This window comes from Musa acuminata, chromosome BXJ1-3, assembly GCF_036884655.1.
Source record: "Musa acuminata AAA Group cultivar baxijiao chromosome BXJ1-3, Cavendish_Baxijiao_AAA, whole genome shotgun sequence".
NCBI lineage: Eukaryota > Viridiplantae > Streptophyta > Magnoliopsida > Zingiberales > Musaceae > Musa > Musa acuminata.
In genome coordinates, this window is record NC_088329.1 from 39930001 (window position 1) to 39949540 (window position 19540).

At 37.6% G+C, this 19540-nt stretch overlaps 3 protein-coding genes across 4 annotated transcripts in view; 2 read left to right on the forward strand and 1 right to left on the reverse strand.

Annotated features, from left to right (window-relative positions):
* The window catches only part of LOC135629608 (GABA transporter 1-like), a 3360-nt gene extending 1637 nt beyond the window's left edge, over nucleotides 1–1723 (forward strand). Inside the window, exons 3-7 of the mRNA XM_065137198.1 lie at nucleotides 166–263; nucleotides 441–627; nucleotides 738–868; nucleotides 971–1207; nucleotides 1343–1723. Of these exons, the coding sequence (XP_064993270.1) occupies nucleotides 166–263; nucleotides 441–627; nucleotides 738–868; nucleotides 971–1207; nucleotides 1343–1723 (1034 nt within the window). The remainder of the gene's footprint in view (nucleotides 1–165; nucleotides 264–440; nucleotides 628–737; nucleotides 869–970; nucleotides 1208–1342) is intronic.
* Nucleotides 308–11697, reverse strand: LOC135629613 (probable 3-deoxy-D-manno-octulosonic acid transferase, mitochondrial). 2 transcript variants are annotated; one of them, XM_065137205.1, is made up of 14 exons: nucleotides 11334–11697; nucleotides 11161–11254; nucleotides 10902–10944; nucleotides 10605–10727; nucleotides 9843–9962; nucleotides 9690–9768; nucleotides 9394–9510; nucleotides 8451–8548; nucleotides 7005–7095; nucleotides 3473–3592; nucleotides 3320–3390; nucleotides 2479–2673; nucleotides 722–2069; nucleotides 308–606 (listed from the first exon to the last, which is right to left on the reverse strand). In XM_065137205.1, the coding sequence occupies exons 1-12, from the start codon at nucleotides 11551–11553 to the stop codon at nucleotides 2485–2487; spliced, it is 1365 nt and encodes a 454-aa protein (XP_064993277.1). In that variant the 5' UTR covers nucleotides 11554–11697; the 3' UTR covers nucleotides 308–606; nucleotides 722–2069; nucleotides 2479–2484. The 2 variants fall into 2 exon arrangements, with proteins under 2 accessions (XP_064993277.1, XP_064993288.1); XM_065137216.1 differs by lacking the exons at nucleotides 308–606; nucleotides 722–2069; nucleotides 2479–2673; nucleotides 3320–3390; nucleotides 3473–3592 and adding an exon at nucleotides 3606–4605 and having other exon boundaries at nucleotides 11334–11696.
* Nucleotides 11698–15275: 3578 nt separating this feature from the next.
* LOC103979569 (uncharacterized) lies at nucleotides 15276–19063 on the forward strand. Its single transcript, XM_009395743.3, has 2 exons — nucleotides 15276–17890; nucleotides 18511–19063. The coding sequence occupies exons 1-2, from the start codon at nucleotides 15812–15814 to the stop codon at nucleotides 18934–18936; spliced, it is 2505 nt and encodes an 834-aa protein (XP_009394018.2). The 5' UTR covers nucleotides 15276–15811; the 3' UTR covers nucleotides 18937–19063.
* The last annotated feature ends 477 nt before the right edge of the window (nucleotides 19064–19540 follow it).

The following is a 19540-nucleotide window of genomic DNA, read 5'->3' on the forward strand; positions in this document are numbered from 1 at the left end:
TTTTTGGTCAATTCAGAACTGAACTATAACCGCCGGTTCTAATTGAAACTAATCATCTCAATCATGGTTCGATACCAATTTCGGATCAGTTCAGTTCCGGTTCAAACGGAACCTACACCAATGCTAATCTTGAACTAATCAAACGTTTGGGTTCGTATGAAACAGGGCCAAAATGGGGTCGTTACTATGTTGCCCCAATTCAGTTCACAATATGCTTTTCTACAGTTTTTGGTGTAGGCCTACTGGGAGGACAAAGCTTGAAGGTACATTTATTGGCTCAATTCACCTCCTACACCCTTGCACAACCTATCAAACTAGTCATTTGTTGCGTTAACCGGACGAATTAAATCAAAATTTTTATTGGCTCAATTCACCTCCTGCAGCCTATCAAACTAATTATTTGTTGACTAGAAGAACTAAATTAAACTAAGCTTTTACAGTCCATATACCTGATTGCAAGGCCGGAAGGCACGATGAAATTTTATGAGTTCGTGGCCATCTTCGGGGTATTCATGATGGTCCTGGCGCAGATCCCCTCCTTCCACTCCCTCAGGCATGTCAACCTCATCTCTCTAATGCTCTGCTTGGCGTACAGTGCATGTGCCACTGCAGGTTCCATATATGCAGGTATTATTCCTTTCCCTCTCTACGCTTAATACACCATAGATTACTAGGATTCTATTGGACAATTTATTTTAGATAAACAAAACATAACACATACCTTGAATTGATGACAGGACACTCGGCTGGCGCACCACCGAGAGACTACTCTCTTTCAAGTGATAGCCAAGACCGTATCTTCGGCATATTCAGTGGCATTGCAATCATCGCAACCACCTACGGCAATGGTATCATTCCAGAGATACAGGTCTGTTCTTCCTTTTGCACTGTAGACACTGGTGAACGAGATGAGAGTGACAACTATTCGGTAGAACCTTCATCTGTTGTTTTTCTTGCACAATCTTGCCAGGCAACAGCAGCTCGACCTGTAACAGGAAAGATGTTCAAAGGCCTTTGTCTCAGCTACGCGATCGTGATAATGACATTCTTCAGCGTGGCGATATCGGGGTACTGGGCATTCGGCAACCAAGCTGAAGGCTCCATCCTTACCAACTTCATTCTGAAGAACAGCTCAACTTTAGTTCCAAAGTGGTTCCTCGTGATGACCAATTTGTTTATTCTTCTCCAACTAGCCGCTGTAGGAGTGGTAAGAACAGAAACTTCTATGAGCTTCCCTTTATAAATTTGTTCTGAAACTTGGAATGTTCAGTAAACTAAAGAACATATTGAAGTATGCCTGCCAATCATCTAGCTGATCCAAAGCTCCTATTGATTCACACAGGTATACTTGCAGCCATCAAATGAGATACTTGAGGGGTTGTTTGCTGACCCAACCAAGGATCAATACTCTGCTCGGAACATTGTTCCAAGGCTCATCTTCCGGTCACTATCCATCGCCATAGCAACTCTCATAGCAGCGATGCTCCCTTTCTTTGGTGCCTTCAATGCAGCCATTGGTGCTTTTGGGTTCCTGCCCCTTGATTTTGCAGTGCCATCAGTTATGTACAACATCACCTTCAAACCTTCAAAGAGAGGCCTGCTTTTTTGGTTGAACACCACCATAGCCATAGTATTCTCGATACTGTCAGTGCTAGGTTCCATTTCTGCAGTGCGGCAGATCGTTCTGGATGCCAAGACCTATAAACTTTTTGCTAATGTATGAAACCCATGAACCTGTCATAGTAAAAAACGCTGTCGCACATCGTCATTCTTGTAATAGTTAAGATTTTGTAAGAGGTAAAATCTCCATTGTTCAGCGACGAGACCAACATCTACTCTGGGCCAAACAAATACACCAACTTGTACATTGTGCAAGCAGTACACGAATAGCAGCTTCTTCTCTGCGGATCAGAAGTACAGGAAGCCCTGATTGGTTGCTGACACTAGCAGAAAGCAAAAGGAACAATCACAATAAACCACTTGGAGAAGATATTGATCGTCTTCCACCTATTCCACAAAATTGTTCTGTACAATCGAATCGTAAGAGTCAAGTTCAACAAAGAACAAGCCTGCATACCAAAAGCAGAAGTGAGCAAATAAAACAGACCCCTGCAAAGTAGAATAGAGAACGAGTTGACATTTTTTCTAATAACTGAAACTTTAACCCATTTCCATTCCTACAGAGGATACAAACTAACTGAAAAATCTGAACATGCATATTGTTCAAGAAAAAAAATGCAAAGATGACAAAGAAATCTCCATTTTGTGCAGACAAAGAATGCCAAAACTATGAACCTAAGTTTTAAAAAAATGACTGACTAGCATAAAAATATAGAATCAGGCACTAGCCATTTAAACAAAGCCATGATCACAAATTAGTGTTTAAATGATCAAATATAGCTTTCAAGGATCAGTAATTATCTTCAGTAAATAAAATAACGATAAAGAAAAGGACACAACATATCACGAGACTCTCACCATTGATCAACCTTCATCTGATTTTCCTATGGACTGTTTAAGAACAAATGTACATACAAGTTTCCAGACGTTTTCCACAACTCCCTTTGAAACAGTTGAAAATGCATATTTTGCAGCCCTGCAGTGTGCTTCCAAAGACTTTTTATCGGTAAGCAGCTTTTTCAGTGCTTCTAATAGTTCAGCTTTATCTGCAACCTGCAAGGACAGTGTCTGGTGTCAATGCTACAGGGGAACAGAATAATGTACATATGTGCTGAAATTTGCAGATAAAAATACTAAAAATGTACTAGAAAAATTAATGATGATGAGAAGGGTGAATGTCCCATAGTGCAAACGCTTAAAAACAAGATGTTGAGTTTCATTATACCATTGCTATGGAATTTACTATCATAACTACAATGTGTACTCTCCAAAATAAATGACCAACATAACATGGACAAGTTCAGCTCTTCCTACTCAATTGCAAGATAAAAGCTGATTTTTCTATGGGTTGACAACAAATACAGAAATCAAGGGAACTACGGTGACCAACAAGGTCAGGCAAAAACATAATCAGCATCTGATAACTTGTATCCTAGACAAAATTTCTTTATTAAAAAATTCATATTATTAGTATATCTGGAGTACCTGAGTTTCGGGTAGCTTTAAAATTTTATCAACATCTATCAATTAAAATAATTCCAGATTTACCCTTTACCAAAACCATAAAATTTCTGTTTCATCACAACAATGCATGATTTATTATGCAAAAGTTCTATAAAAATTAAACTAAATACACAGCATTTAGATAATAGTGGCCTTTCAGGAGTAGGCAGACAAAGAAACAACTGACACCTCTGACCTGCTGGACTGATGAACTAGCTGCTTGTATCATTCCAGCTAACATATGCGAGAAATGTCCAACATAAGGACCTGAAAGTTTTTCAAACATTGAAGCAACACACACTTTCTGGAAAGATGTTTAGTAAGTACTAATGTAAGCTTAGCTTATTACCTGTTAAAACAGCACAACCAGCAGCAGCAGCCTCAGCAACATTATGACCAGCTAAACAAGGCAAAAAAGAACCTCCAATCACAGCAATTGGAGTTATCCTATAAAGTGTCCTAAGTTCACCTGTATCATAAAGTTAGCAAAAATTAGAAATCCCCCACCAAACAGCACCCAAACATTAAAATAATAAGTAATGAGAACATATAAGCAGATTTTTTAACTTCTGTGTATCATAAAAAAATGTCATAACAACAAATTTAACTCTAGCAAAGACCCACACATGATTACATAGCTAACCAAAAGACTCTTTAAATCTATTCACTTGCTATAGAGAAATAATGCATAAATCCTAACTAATTGGGATCAGATAGATGGAACTTATGTTTGCAGTCCCTATTGAGAGAAATGTGCCAAACAAACTGAATAACAATAGACATGAAACAAATATAGTAATAAAAAAGAAAAATGATGGCTCTTATGCAAAGATGAGGTGCATTTATAGACAAATTTCAGCTGACTACCTACCTAATGAAAATGCATAGCTTACGTATGTTCAACACCATAGTTCTAAAATATCAGCATCCTGAATGAGACAACAACCTACATATACATTAACTACTCCAGCGATTATCGATAGCCTAATAACAGGAAGCCTTATTTTCGCTCTATTCTACCTAGTTGTTTAAGACAGAATATCCTAGCTATTGTATGCTGCTTAATTATAGCCCACACTATCCTTAATATTGACAGCTACCTACTCTCACTCCTGTGAATAAAGTAAATCATCTTTAGGAACAAAATATGCTAAATCAGTCAAAATGGCAGATGTACATCAACAGCTAGAAGATAAAGGTAACCATGGCATGGCTGTAGTATAAAATAATTAATAGAATATAGACCACAACTTGAAGTCGTATGTTTCCACTTAATTATTAGACAAACTAGTGTCACCGGGATTCTCAGTTACAAACTTATTCCAAGCGAAGTTTCTCCATGGGATCAAAATGACATACAGTAGCATCCTTTGAATCATATCAAACAGAAAAGCACTCTTCACAAAGTATTTGTCGCAAAAGTAACCACGTCAAACTTATTTGTCCAACAAGACTGATCTTTTCTCTTGCTTCTTGAATCAACTGCAAGCACATAAGGACTCAAACCATCAAATATCTAAAAATTCATCTTCCATTTCCAGTAGGAATATACATCCTAGAATATCATGAATAGTTCAGTATGAAAAATTTGTCAGTGACAGGCATCCTTAAATTAGAAAATCAAATAATATTTTTCTTAGCTTAAAAAATAATGTGAACAAAAAGATCTTGGTTTGCATAATCCTCAGATATCTTTTAGATCATCCACCGTCAAATGCTTTGCATAATTAGGCAGATAATTAAATGCATAATATATTCTGGAAGGAATAATGTTTACGACTTTAGGACCTTTGTCAAATAACATAAATAACTGCTACAATTTAGTGTGGACAAATAGAACAGCCATTCTTGATCAATGGAAGCAAGACATGAAGACCTATCGATGTCAGATTACTACAGAAGATGATGGCTATACATCATGACTTTCTGTACCATTCTCTGGCATCTTCCCATACAACAGGCATAGTAAAGCATCATGCTGTATTTTATGACAAATATAGTGCCCAGAGAAAGAAAATGATCACAAAAAAACCTTCATTTAACCATATAATTGCCAATCCGCATGTTAGGAATTGAATTATGCAGTTTAAGACTTCAATACTCCTATGCATCTCATTCAAAAGGATCTTATTTTGTGTCAAAAATATGTCGATGACAAGATTCTTGATAACTGTGCAAGCATAACATATCAATTCCAGGTCAAATGTTAGTGTCACCCCACATCAACTTCTTACTATCATATAGTCTGAGGTTCTGTGACAGAACCCCCTGACAGTTGGCGGATCACTAACTTGCTTTTATGAACTAGTTTTCTGGTGCAAAGATAGGCTTACTTAACTGGAGAGTCAGATCTATTCATGTTATTTTTCATTTCTCATCTAAAAATGTCCATGGGATATGCAGCAACTGTAGCCCTGTTTTTCACAACTTGAATATCTAGAGATTTTATACACCACATCCTAGTCACATAATTGTTTCTCTACAAAAGGCCATTGATCCCATTACTTTTGGATTACCTTAAAAAAATGCTCACATACTTATTTGCCATACACATCCTAATCCCTTTTATGTTTTGTTTATCAAGCTAGAATTAGTTTAGGTAACATAAACCAGTTATTATAAATATATTACCAATCTACAGTAGACCAATCATCAACAAGCTCAAACAATTGCACCAATCTCAGTTTTTGGATCCAAAACACTGATGCCTATTTACACTTCGCAAGTTTAAAGTTTAAAGCACAGTACTCCACAGTGATTTAAAAAACGTTCGGCGCCAAAAGGTGCCAAGGTCCAAAAACGCCCGAGGCGCTAGGCGTTCGCCCGAGCAAAGCGAGACGCTAAAATATAAAAAATATATAATATAATTAATAAATATAATTATTTAAATAAAAAATATGCTATTAAATTAAGAAAATTAGGTACAAAATCATAATAAATAAATAAATCATAATAGTATATTTTTATTTTTTAAATAAAAAATATATTATTAAATAAATAAAAATTAATAGTATTAAAATCAAAATAATATGTTATTAATCTAATAAATAAAAATACTATTATTAGTATATAGTTAACAGTATACTGTTAATATACTATTAACAGTATAGTGAGAAGAGTGTGAGAAGACTGAGGCTGTTGAGGCAACGGCAGCAATAGCAGGCAACAACTATAGCTGGAGCGAGAGTGACGAGCGACAGCGATAGCGAGAGTGAGAGCTGCGAGCGGCAACGGTGAGCGACAATGGGAGCAGCGGCAACGGGAGCGGCGAGCGACGACAGTGACGACGAGCAGCGATTGGCAACGGCGAGCAGTCGACAAGCAGCGATTGTGGCAGCGGCGAGTAGTGACAGCAGAGAGCAGCGACAACGGAGAAGAAATCTCGGCGGCAAAATCGTGTGTTAGGGTTGGGGAAATCGAAAGAGGGAGCTCGATATCGGTGATTTAGTTGGTTCGATTGAACCAACTAAAGCACCGGAGACCAACCAGACCTAAAAATCTGGTTCGATCGCCTGGTTTAACCCAGGCGCTCGCCCGAAGCGCCCAGCGCCTGGGCTCGAGCGAGCGCCCAGGCGGCGCCTCTTTGAAGCGAGGCGCCCGGACATGAAGCGAGGCGCTCGGGCCTCGTCTCGCCTGAGCGCCTAGGCGAGCGCCCAAGCGCCTATTGAAATCACTCCATATCCAATCAAAATATGGTCTATTACATATGGAACAATGAAAAATGTAGACGTGATATAAATATACATGAATAAAAGATATGAATGATGGAAGCTGGGTTGGATGAATTTGAAATAGAAAAGAATAACCCAAAAGCAATACATGAGCAACCAACATAGATTCTAGCATCATGCAAGCACTAAACAGTAATATGAAATACCAACCCAAAGTGTCCACCACATATATACTAGTGCTACAAGAAATTGTTTCACTTCTAGACCTCAATGAAACATTCATCCCTTGTTTCTTTAATGCCTGCACAGATAATAGAACCAAGTAAATGCGTTGTACAAAGATTGTAAATGCTCATATATATATATATATATATATATATATATATATAACAACCCAAGCAATTGGCAAGGAGATAGATAAAAGCTAGATATGACTAAAATTTCTCGAATTTATTTCTCATAGAGGGAAATATAGCAGAAATCAGGTTAATGCCCAAGAATTAAAGCTTTTCCATAAAAATAAGATAAAAAGAACTTTCTAATCAATTTATAAAGGATGATTTTCCGTGAAAACTAATCAATTAGAGTTGAGATTTGCTAGTAAATATTTATAATCCATAAAATAATAAATTACCGTAAAGATCTATGCAGAGTAAAGATCTTTAAAGTCCACTCCTCGTAAGATTATTCTTCTGATTAAAATCCTGAAACCCTTTCTCCACTAATGCAACATGATTTCATATGATTTTTTTAAGTTAACCAATTTGAATAAGCTAAATCATGAATATTAGACAAATCCAGTATATCCAGAGAAATTTTCTGATTGAAAATCTAATAGTTCAATGAATTTACCAACTTTCCCTTATGAAAATTATGGTCTGTATATAGGCAAATTTCAGTGAGTATTGTAATTAATAAATCAACTAATTTATGGCCACAAGCTCCTTAACAGAAAGAAAGAACATTTACAACTCTACTCATCCCATATATATAAAGTGCACTGTATGACATAATACATGACAACATATTAAAAAAAGTTGATTAGTCATGACAGCTAATATGCAAGTTGGATCTGCAGTAATCACGCAGGCAAAGAAGAAGGGCATCTCATAATTCACAGTACTTAAAAAGCCAAGTAAGAATGGACCTAATTGGTTATAAAATTCAGCTAACATAAGCAAAGAAAGAAAACCTTGAAAATTTCTCACCAAATAATTCACAAAGTTTTTTTAAACAATTTACAAAATAGAGAATAAAGTTTAAAATATAGACGAGCATGCATTTATGCTCAAATAGCATATGTCTTATGAAATTCAGCAACATTGGTAATTACACCTCAACTTGTTACTCCTCTGCTGCTACAAAACAATTTGGCTCTTTCATTGGACAGTAGATTGCTTCTATAGGCTACTGCAGCTATAGGTTCATGGCTCTATAAGTGGTTCTAGAACCAGAACCAATTTACAGTATTTAAAACATCCAACATATCAAAAGGCATCTAACTGTTCTGCTAAAGATTTTTGGAAAATCAGGTTGAGAGAAGAAGATGATGTTTCAACATAACTACCTATTTCATGGATTTTGGGATTCTCACATACAGACTTAACGGAAATAGCACAATATGTATAATTTACCCATAAAGCATCAGATGCATACTAGTGCAAGTTGTTGTCCATGTCGTGGATGCCTTGTAACCAGAATCATAACCAGGTCGGTGTGCATCTTGATTAATTCTTTGTGAACCCAAAGCATGACTGTGATTCAAGAAGCATTTGCATTAATAATGATTAAAATATCAAAAGAAATTAGAATGACTTATGAAGTGTTTGCCCTAAATATGAACAGTGATTAAAGCATCAACAATGATATAGACCATGTATCACAAAATAACCCTTGCATCAAGGAAAAAAAATTAAAGTTGATTAAAATGAAAAGGTGAATTAATAATTAAATATTATGATAGCAACAATACTCAAGCAGGCGAACAAACAAAAGAGCAATGGGAAAAATGGGTAATCCCTCTTCAGGTGATGACAACAAATAAATTTCTACAATTTTACATATGAAATATTATGTACAATTAGCACAACATGTGATAGCCCTTTATGCACATTACAAAAAAAAAGCTTCAACTACAATCGCATTAATGATGTTATTCATATCCATACCAAGTCAAAAGCACGAAAGGACATGTTACTGGTTTTTTATATGCAAAGGAGCCTAATGTGGATGATATGTGCGTTCTACATATATATCATGCATTATAATAAAGGCGTATGCATGATGCATATTCTAATTATGTTTGAACATGCAGCATGTAATTATCTTACAAGTTATGGTGACTAACATCAACAAGAGACAGACACAGCAAGCATTTTTTTTTTAATTCTTCATGCTTCATAGAGAAGCAACTATAGATTATATGATAAAATCGTAACCTACTATATATTCACACTCATGAATGATTAAGTAAAATGAAAATAGAAAAAAGCAAACAACTAAGGAAATCCAAAATACTAGAAGTCTACAACACAATAAATGATGAATAATAATCCAACAGCTGCCGAAGGAAGCACCAAAAAAGTAATGAGATGCTGACCTTCTTCTTCACCCTCGTGTATAGATGCTGCCATCCAAACAGGCCTACTGGCGAGTTGTAGTTGAAGATCCTTTATTTTCCTAATGTCTTCCTCACGGACATTGAGATCTCCTACAGCTAAATTTTAAAGGAAAAAGGTGTGTCAAAGGAAGTTTGACATACAAGACAAAAATTGTATAGTATCTTATCTCTTTCTCACAATAATCTGCATCCATGTATTTGTGGAGTAGATTAGTGTCACTACGATGAAGAATAAATAATTTAATAAAGAAATAAGGTCAGATATGGAAGGATACCATATTTCAAATCACCAGCAAAATGGATGATATGTGGTGATGCATGCAGCAATTGAAAATGGACGGCCTGAAGTGTGCTCTGCCATATTCAATAAGTAAATATTGTTAAAGAAAACAGATCGAGGCATAAAAAAGGCGAAGAGAGGTTCATACCAGTGGGGCAATCAAAGATATTTTTGACAGCATCAAGGAAATTAGAGGCAGTGCTAATGTTCTTGACCAACGCTTAAAAGACTTGCACGACATCCTAGCATTTAATAACGCCACTGGAATCTGAAAAGAACATAGATGGTGACTCATTTTGAGATAACAAGTATAAAATAAAAATAATACACACAAAGCATGAGAATATAGGGACAATTTGTCAAACTAATAAAGGGCTAGATGAATAACCAAAGCGCATGTACTACAATAACAGTCTGAAACAGAAAAGATATCCAAAATGTTGTACTTATAAGGAAAAACTTTCCCATTACTGTTACGGACCGTGAAGACGTGTATTGAAGATGAGCAAAAGAAGAACAAAGCAAAAGATCATTAGAAATCCCTGTCAAGAAAAACCAAGACTAAAATTCTATCCGGACCTCACTTAGATGTAGAAAGGAAATCTTGTTGATTAGGGCACATCACAGTCACGAGAGGGTATCTTAAGATTTTTTCTTAATGACTACCCAGTGACTACACTATATTTGTATGACTCATATGAGCCTTTTTTGCTATGATAAAACGATCTCCTAATTACCTCACAAGACATAACCTTTGCTGTCTCATCTTTCACTTGTATACTGTATTCCCATCTAAAAATCAATTTGTTGGTTCTTTTGACACCAGCACAAATACCATAAACCAAGCACTTCTAGAAGAACTGCTTCAATTATATGTAGAAACAAGAAGAGTTACAAAGAGATTACTCACTCCTTTCTCTGCAGCAGATATGATGAGGTTGGGCCATAGTTCACTTTCCATAAGAAAGACAGCAACAGGGTCCCAGTATCCCAGAAACTTACCCACTGCGGTAGGAGAATCAAGAGGGGCAAGCTGTAAAAAATATGCATGTCACTGCAATATGCAACTATTTTAGGAAACAAAAAATTGAAACATCACTGAAATGCAACCAACACAAAGAAAGACAGTCGCAACCGACTGGGATACAATAAACCCACGATGTCTCTTGATATTGAGAATGAACAATGGTGTGAATCATTAGCAAACCTGATATATGACACCATCTGGTAGCTGGTCCTTGATGACTTCACTGCAATAACCAGTGCTAACACTTATGATACCAGTGCATTTCTAAATCACTAACATCTACACTTATAGCATTAAAGGTTACTAATCATAGATCCAGCAAGACTGACAACATGTTCAACAAGCCTAAGGTCGAACAATTGACATGCATAATCCATCCTTTCATAATTCTCTCAAACAATCAATAAAAAAGAACAAGGAAATTAATATCAGTCCTTACAAAGCCGATGTCGTTGTGCTCGTCATCAAGACGACGAAATTGGGTTGCACACGAACACAGTGCTTGATCATGGGGATCGCGGCCAATCCTTCGCCTGAGAGGAATCGAAGTCATCGTTAGGTGCAAATACCGGAATACAGGCGTAGCCATGGCGGAAGGAAGGAATGCAGTACCTAGAGAGACAGCGTGAAACCAGAGGAGAGGGCCGGGAGGGCGAGGCGATGAAGAGCGACCGAAGCGTTCCGGCCACCGGGTAGGGTGCTCAAGGCCGCGCAGCCTCCGCCACTGTATGTGGGCGAATATGATCGGCCCCGCCACGTGGGTGATCGCCCTGTAGAGCTCGTACACCATCTTGCCTCGCAACGCCATCGCCGTGTGCGCCGCCGCGGCCATCCCTCCCTTCTAAACCTAAAATCACGAGTATTTTAGCTCAGAAGGAATTCATGGTACGCGATCTCATTCGTTTCGCCGAGGAGTTGCTGTCCCAAACCAACTTTAAGAACTGGTCGATTGAATCAACCAAATCCTAATGTTTAGTCTAAGCCTCACACTTCATGTCCGTTGATACATCAACTCGAACAACAGAATTATTACTTGTGTAATAATATGTTAAATCAACCCGAACATCTCAAATTGGGAGTATAAGCGTTGTTTTATCAAATGATTTAGTTGTGATAGGAAGAATTAGGTTGATTAGGTTATTTATAAAAAAAAAGTTCTTGATAAATATCCCTTTTTTTTTAAAAAAAAAGGATTATCTAAATAGAAAAAACAACCTTATATTTGGTTTTTAACAAAAATATATAATAATTTCCTTGAATCGAACAATAACAAGTTATAAATTCATGAGTTGATTTCGTCCGATCTAAACAATTGAAGTTGAATTGCTTCGAGTCGAGTTCGATCACAATGGATCGAATCGAATTTTGTTCAATTTGTAAGTTACTATAACTCAAGTATAATTTTGTTCACTAAAACTACTAATATATCATTTAAAGATATTTAATATTATTTTTATGATTTTAGGATGAATAAATTTTTAAAAGAGGATTATTTTTAGGTTGAATTAGTGATAGAATATAACCTGTTAAATTGTTATCGAATTTATATAAATTTCTCTAAAACTACTATATGAGATGATAATATGCTTAGTATCAATTTTTTTTTTTACTTTTATGAATTCAGAGTAATTAATTTTTTAAATAAGATATTTTTTTATTCAATTTGTGATACGTAAATTTTCACCCAACTTATCCAAATTTCTCCTAAACTAATAAGGTGGGATGCTAATATATGTATTATTATTTTATTTTATTTTATTTTGAATATAGGGGTGATTAATTTTTAAAGTAGAGTATTTTTATGTTGAATATGTAGTCGAGAATAACTTTTTGAATTTTCATTAAACATATCCATACCTCTTCGAAACTATTGGGGTGTAACGCTAATATGTTTATTATTTTTTATAAAATTTGGGATGATTAATTTTTTAAATATGATATTTTTATATTGAATCTATGATTAAGAATAACTTAAGTATAATTCAAGTTAATTCAAATCAAACCAATCCAAACATTTTAAAAACTATTAACACTTGATTTTAAGATATATAATATTATTTTTAAATTTCTTATGAGTTTAGGATGATTTTCAAATAGGATGTTTTTTTGTTGAACATGTATTCAAATATAACTCAAGTTAATTTCTAACAAACAAGTTCAAACTTTTCCAAAACTACTAACATATTATTATAAGATTTTAATATAAAAATTTGTATTCATGATGGATTAAGGATAATTTTATATAAAAAAATATTTTTTTAATATATTTTATGAATGAGTGTAATTCAAGTGTAAGGATTTTTCTAGACACTTTAGGACAATTTAAAATAAAAAATAATATATTTTAAGGATATTTTTTTATTTTTAAAATATTTTTATATAAAAATTAATATGTTTTTAAATTTATTCGAGTGTAATTCGATTACAATGACGATTAAATTTATTCGAGGATAAGAAGGAAAAAGAGGGAGAGGAAAAAGGAAAGAGAAGAATAGAAGGATAAGAGAAAGAGAGAGAGAGAGAGAAAGGGGGAGAGGGAGGAGGAGGGGGTGAGGGAGGTGGAGGTGAGGTAGAGGAAGGGGGATGGAGAGGGGGAAATAAATGAGGGTGAGAAGAAAGAAGCTAATAGAGAGGGAGAGGAGGTGGCGAAATGAGAGGTGGTGAGGGTAATTTGGAAATGAGGATAGCAGAATAATTTAGGAAAAATTATAATATAAGATTTAAAAAGAATAAATCAAATACTAAGATTTTTATTGAACAAATCTAGTTTGATTCATGTCCAATAAATCAATTTAATTCAAATAACTTGGAGTAAACTAAGGATCAATCATAATATATAAAAAAGGAGTATCTCTTAATTAAAAAACAAATATCATAGTATCATATGATAAAATTTGACTATCGAGGAGTTTTTTTTTTATAAATTGCTCAAATTGATTTACAAAACAAGATATGTTTTCTATTGAGACAGTTACCTAAGTTAATTTTATTATTGATTTTAACATTTATATATATTTTTTTGTTTATAGCACGTATGAACTGTAACATGGACACATTTAGCATTAGAGATGATGAATGACCCAACTATAAAATCATTCCATATGATTTGATACATAGTGTTAAATAGCAGGCAACTATTAACTTGAGCTTAATGGTCGATAAAAGTTAGATAAGTTTACTATTATTTACTTCAACCATAAACATTTTAGGTTGATTATTTATATGCCTTTGAGTTAATTGAATTAGCTATCGTATCTCATTATCGGGTTAACCATTTATACTTGAGCTTAAGTATTTTGGATCAATAACGACTATATCTTGAAAAAGATATAATCTATTTTATATTAACTACGAGAAAAAGATATATTCGACTTGTATACATAAACATATGATAAAAAAAAAAAACTTGATACACTATTAAATAATTAAAATCTAATATATTCTCAGTTTAGTCATTTATACGAATCACAACGATCAAAATTCACAACAACATCAGTTATTTGGTCAACGCATTCATGAGGCGATTGTTACTTGCAAAATTGGATTGTGATAGTCAACGTTTTGTATGAAATGATAGCAGTCAAGAATTAACTTTTTCCACACAAATTTTGGGAAAAATCTTCTCTGATAACATCAGCTAATCTGATAGAAAAGGCTTCTATGAGTTTGTTTCCATTTAATCAACTTGTTCATGACCTGCATCATTATCATCGTTGCAGTACATGTGTGCTTGCTTTCTGTGACAAGAAACAGCTTTATCTTTTCTTTTCTCTCTCTATCTCTCTCTCTCTATCTTTCTTTCTTAAGTAGATCACTTCACTGGAGATTTAGCACCACAAGCTTGAAAGGTTGAGCATTGCCACACTCCAAAGAAACAAGACCACTGATTTCTTTAAAGCTTCCCTTGCTGGTTCTTTAACAACTCATCATCCCCAAAGATGGCTCATCCTGCAAGGAACAGAGTTTTCCTCAGACCTTAACCCAAGTAACAGAGCACCAGTGCAGGGCCATTTGTCTATACCATCTCAAGTGCCCATTGCAGTTAAGATTGGAAATCTCCTTTCCAAGGCAGATGGAGAATGCTAGCAAAGGCAGCATGCATTGTTACCACCACAGACAGTTGGCAGAAGATGAAGATGGTGGTTGCTTGGAAGCATAGCATGCATGCAAGCAAGTAAACATCCGATCCAGATGGGATGGTGTTCTCTTTCTTTGTCATTGGATTCTTCCTTCCCCATGATGAATTAGTTCTTCAGTTATCTCATGGCTAGGCCATGATTGACTTCATCATTCATTGCCCTCAAACATATGTTTCGATTCTTCCACATACAGGTATGTGAAGCCATAGGAGAATGTCTCTAAAGATTAAACAGCAAGCCACATTTATTTGTCAAGAGACATTGATCCTATGCTTGAGACACATTTCATCTCTTATATATATATATATATATAAACCCAGAAGTAAGATCAAATAAGGAATCCAATGACAGGATAAATTATCATACAAAAAGATAAAATCCATGGAATAGAAACTTCTTGTCCAATTTTGTTGCCAAGCTAAATATTACATAAAGCTGAGGAGAGTCTGATAAGGAGGAGATCCAAAGTAAACAGTTAAACAGGACTTGCAAGGATTCGCAATCATCCAAAAATAATGTGAAGTCTCCAAATAAAGGTTTGGAGGGTGAGGGAAGCAGAATAGATGCCACAGGCTTCACTCTTCCTCTTTCAGTGTAAGCCAAAAAAACTTGCCCCCAAAGTTCATTTAGCGGTTCATCTCCTCCTCCTCTCCTGTTCTCTCTCGATCTTCCTTGAACTTGTTGGTGTTTCCTCGTCCTTCCAAACCGAAGAATCCTTACAACACAATCTTTTCATTTGTCTCCTTGCCTTATGGAGAAACAGTTGCACAATTTCCAGCCACATTCCACGCAAAGTTGGCCGCCCTTCGCCCTCCTTAGCATTCCCCCAAGCATGCTGACGGACTCATTCCTATAAAAGCCTACTAATTTTCATCTGGACAATTGTTCTTCGATTGCAGCTCCTGCCGTAGCATCACAATCGCATCGTAGTGTGCTCTTCTTCATCGTCCTATGGAGACAGCAAGAGATGGCGAGCCAAGTATTCGACTGCGGATCGTCGAGCAAATTGGCAGTGTGAGCGTCAAGCTTGTGGACAATTATGGCTCGACGTTCTTCGAACCCCAGAGAGAGATGAATGACCCTTCGAAGAGCGTGGACCAGGACGACGATTCAGCTGGGCCGTGCAGAATCCATGGCGTTGTCGAAGCTCCCGAGAAGAAGCTGACGCTCTTCGCGCTCCGGCTTGCTGTCATCGAGAAGGCCGCCAGTGGCCTCGGAACGCTAGGCTTCATATGGGCCACCGTGGTTCTCCTGGGAGGCTTCGCCATCGCGCTCGAGAGGAAAGACTTCTGGTTCATCACCATCATCCTCCTCATTGAAGGCGCCCGCATCTTCAGCCGGAGTCATGAGCTTGAGTGGCAGCACCAGGCCACCTGGTCCCTCACCGAGGCCGGCCGGTCGAGCTTCCGAGCTCTCAAGTCCAGCTCCCGCGTCCTCCTCCAATCACTGAAGCTCGTTTTCCGGCCATTCTCGATTCACACCACGAGAATGCCGAGCAACGTCCACATGATCAACGACCTGAGATCGCAAGTCGCTCCTTCGCCGCCGCCACGGACATGGCACACCCGTGACGTCCCCATCCTCCCGTTCTCCGGATGGGTTTTCCTCCCCCGAAACGTCAGCCGACTGCTCTACTGGCTGCAGTTGCTCGCGGCCTCTTCATGCATCTCCCTCTCGCTCATGCGGCTGGTGAAGCAGGACTTCGGCGAGCTGCCTCCGGGCGACCCCGACAAGAAGAACCGCAAGGCGGCGCTCAACATCTTCTACAGCCTGGCGCTCGCGGAGGCGCTCCTGTTCCTGGCCGAGAAGGCCTACTGGGAGTGGAAGGTGAGCTACCGCCTGCTGCTTGAGGAGGTGAACAGGGAGTGCCACCTCGGCGCCACCGGCATGGTGTCCATCAAGAGGTTCTTCTACGACGCCTACTCCAAGTGCATCGAGGGGAGCATCTTCGACGGGCTTAAAATGGACCTCGTCACCTTCGCGGAGGAGCTCCTCGGGTCGAGTTCCCGCGACGAGCAGCTTATCGGAGCCCGCATCCTGCTCAAATTCTCCACCAGCCACCGCTTTGCCGACGGCACCCTGCGCAAGATTGGCACGTCGACTCCGGTCATCGAGAGGCTCATCGAGATGCTGAATTGGAAGAACCCAGCCGAGGAGGAGATCAGGAGGTCAGCTGCGGTCATCATCTCCAAGCTCGCCGGAAAGAAGCAGAATGCTCTCCGAGTGGCCGGCATTCCTGGAGCCATGGAATCAACCTCTTCATTGCTGTACACAGGTGGAAGCAGCTCGAATTCAAGGCCTGATGAGGTATGCCGCCTGTGTGCCGCCGCGGACAATACCAACCACGAGTTCTCGGTGTTCAACCTGTTAGGCCTGCTGATACTGAAGAAGCTCACCAAGGATCATGACAACTGTGCAAAGATTGGCCACACCAGAGGACTACTAGCTAAGATCATAGACTTCACCAGTGGCGGGGAGAAGCTGAAGATGAAAGAGAGCACAACTGAGTCGCATGTCAAGGCAATGAAGAGGTCACTGCAGGTGGTGAAGATGCTTGCAAGCACGACAGGGCAAACCGGGAAGGTGCTCCGGCAGGAGATATCGGAGATCGTATTCACTAGCAGCAACATCAGGGAAATCTTGCAGTACGGGGAGAGCCACATAATGCTTCAGAAGCTAGGAATTGAGATCCTAACGAGCCTTGCAATGAACGAGGAGGCAAGGGAGAGGATTGGCAACACAGGGGGGATGATTAAGGAGCTGCTGTGGATCTTCTTCAAGGATGGATACACCCAGCAGCAGAAGGCATTGAAGGTAGAAGCAGGGGAGGCGCTTGCGATGATGGCATTGGAGAGCAAGAACAACTGTTACAGGATTCTGAAAGAGAGGAACATCGTCGAAAAGCTCGTTGAAGCACTGGATGATCCGGTGCTTTGGATAAATTCGGCGAGGATCCTTTGCAACTTGTGCAAGTATGTTGGCAATGAGCACTTCTTCTGTCTGAGAGGAGTCACTGCAGGCATTAGCACGGTAAGACTGTCATGATTTTTGAATAAGTAGCAAATATATGATCTTACTTCGAAATCAAAAATATAAGATGGATTAAGTTAGAATTTACTAACTTATTACTCATATTAACTAGAACATACATAATTATTTAGATTAATTCTACCTGCAAACTGAAAATTCATTGGTCAAACAATAAGTTTTTACTGTTTCTCTATGTTCACTTGTTGCCTGAAAACCAAACTTCACTGCAACTGTTCTTAAAGAAAGGAAGGAAAAAGTTGTGTAATTTCTTTTCTATTAGTCAGATAATGTCTTTTTTTCTGTCTGATCCTTTAATATTGTTGAATATGTTCTGTTTTTGACAATCTTCATTTCTTATGTTTGACTATAAGTTACAGGTTCTGGAACAAAAAGATCAGCTAATGCTAGACATTATCATATATATTCTTATCAAAGTAACTATATAAGTTCTATCTAACATGCTCATGTTTCATCTATTTTCCACTTTTGTTTTTGTTGTTTTTGCTTCTTAGTTCTATGCTTAGAATTAGACTAATACATGGTGATTGATATTAGTTTCCTAGTGAGGTTTTAACTTGTGAAACAAGCAAATGCTTGACACCCTTGCTGTGTTCCTATAGGTTCTGGATGCAATCATGACAGCAGAGATGAAACAGCTGGAGGTATCTCTTGGTCTTGCCATACAAGTTTACAGATTCATGGATGCTCAAGAATATGCCAAGAAACTAGAACAACACAGCATTAAGGATGTGGATTTTGCAGAGAGACTGGTGAAAATACTTCAGAAGTATAACTACCCATGTCCCAAGGTGCCCAGAATAAGGAGATTTGTACTAGAAATCACAATCTGGATGATGAACTCTGATAGAAAATATATCAGATTCTTCACTGAACTAGATATGGAGAAGGAGCTTGAATGTGTCTCAGAAACCACATCAGAGCTCGAATGCTTCGACGTATTTTCTGGCAGTGTGGGACTGAGCCGGCACAACACACCACTTTGTGCCCTTGTGGACATTGCATTAGAGTTGCTGAATACAAGCTGAATAAGCAAGAATGTTCACATTTGAATAATCACATTCTTTTTCATAAGAGTTGTATTTATTCATTGATAAATGAGGCCAATGATGTTGTACATATATTAAAATGTATGATTAATTGAAAAAAGTCCTCAAAAGTTCTTGGGCTGCATTTTGTTTTCGCTACAGTGGATATTATCTGTGCATAATTCTTCGTAATCTTAAAAGAAAATGTTTCAACTTGGGACTGCATATTGAAGTCATAGTTACACCATTATGATGACACTGTGACCCTGTTGGTATCATAAAAAGTTATAGAGGCCTCCCTTTTATCATAGGAATATTAGCACGAGGATCAATTTTGCGTCTAGGTAATTTGAAGTGCATAAGTCACTGATATTGCAGTTGACATTCACTTTTAAATGGCTGAATGGTAAGTTTTTGCTAGTTGTTCTGGTTGTGGTGTTTTTAGAGTAGGGCATCCTTCTTCGCTTGCATTGTGGTTCATAATATCTATAAGCAGCTCACTGGGTGCTGCATCTGTAATACCCCTTGTATCAGACGTAGGAGAATAATTGAATTGGATTACAAAGGCTTGATGGGTGTACTACTGTTACCTTAAGCATTTTGG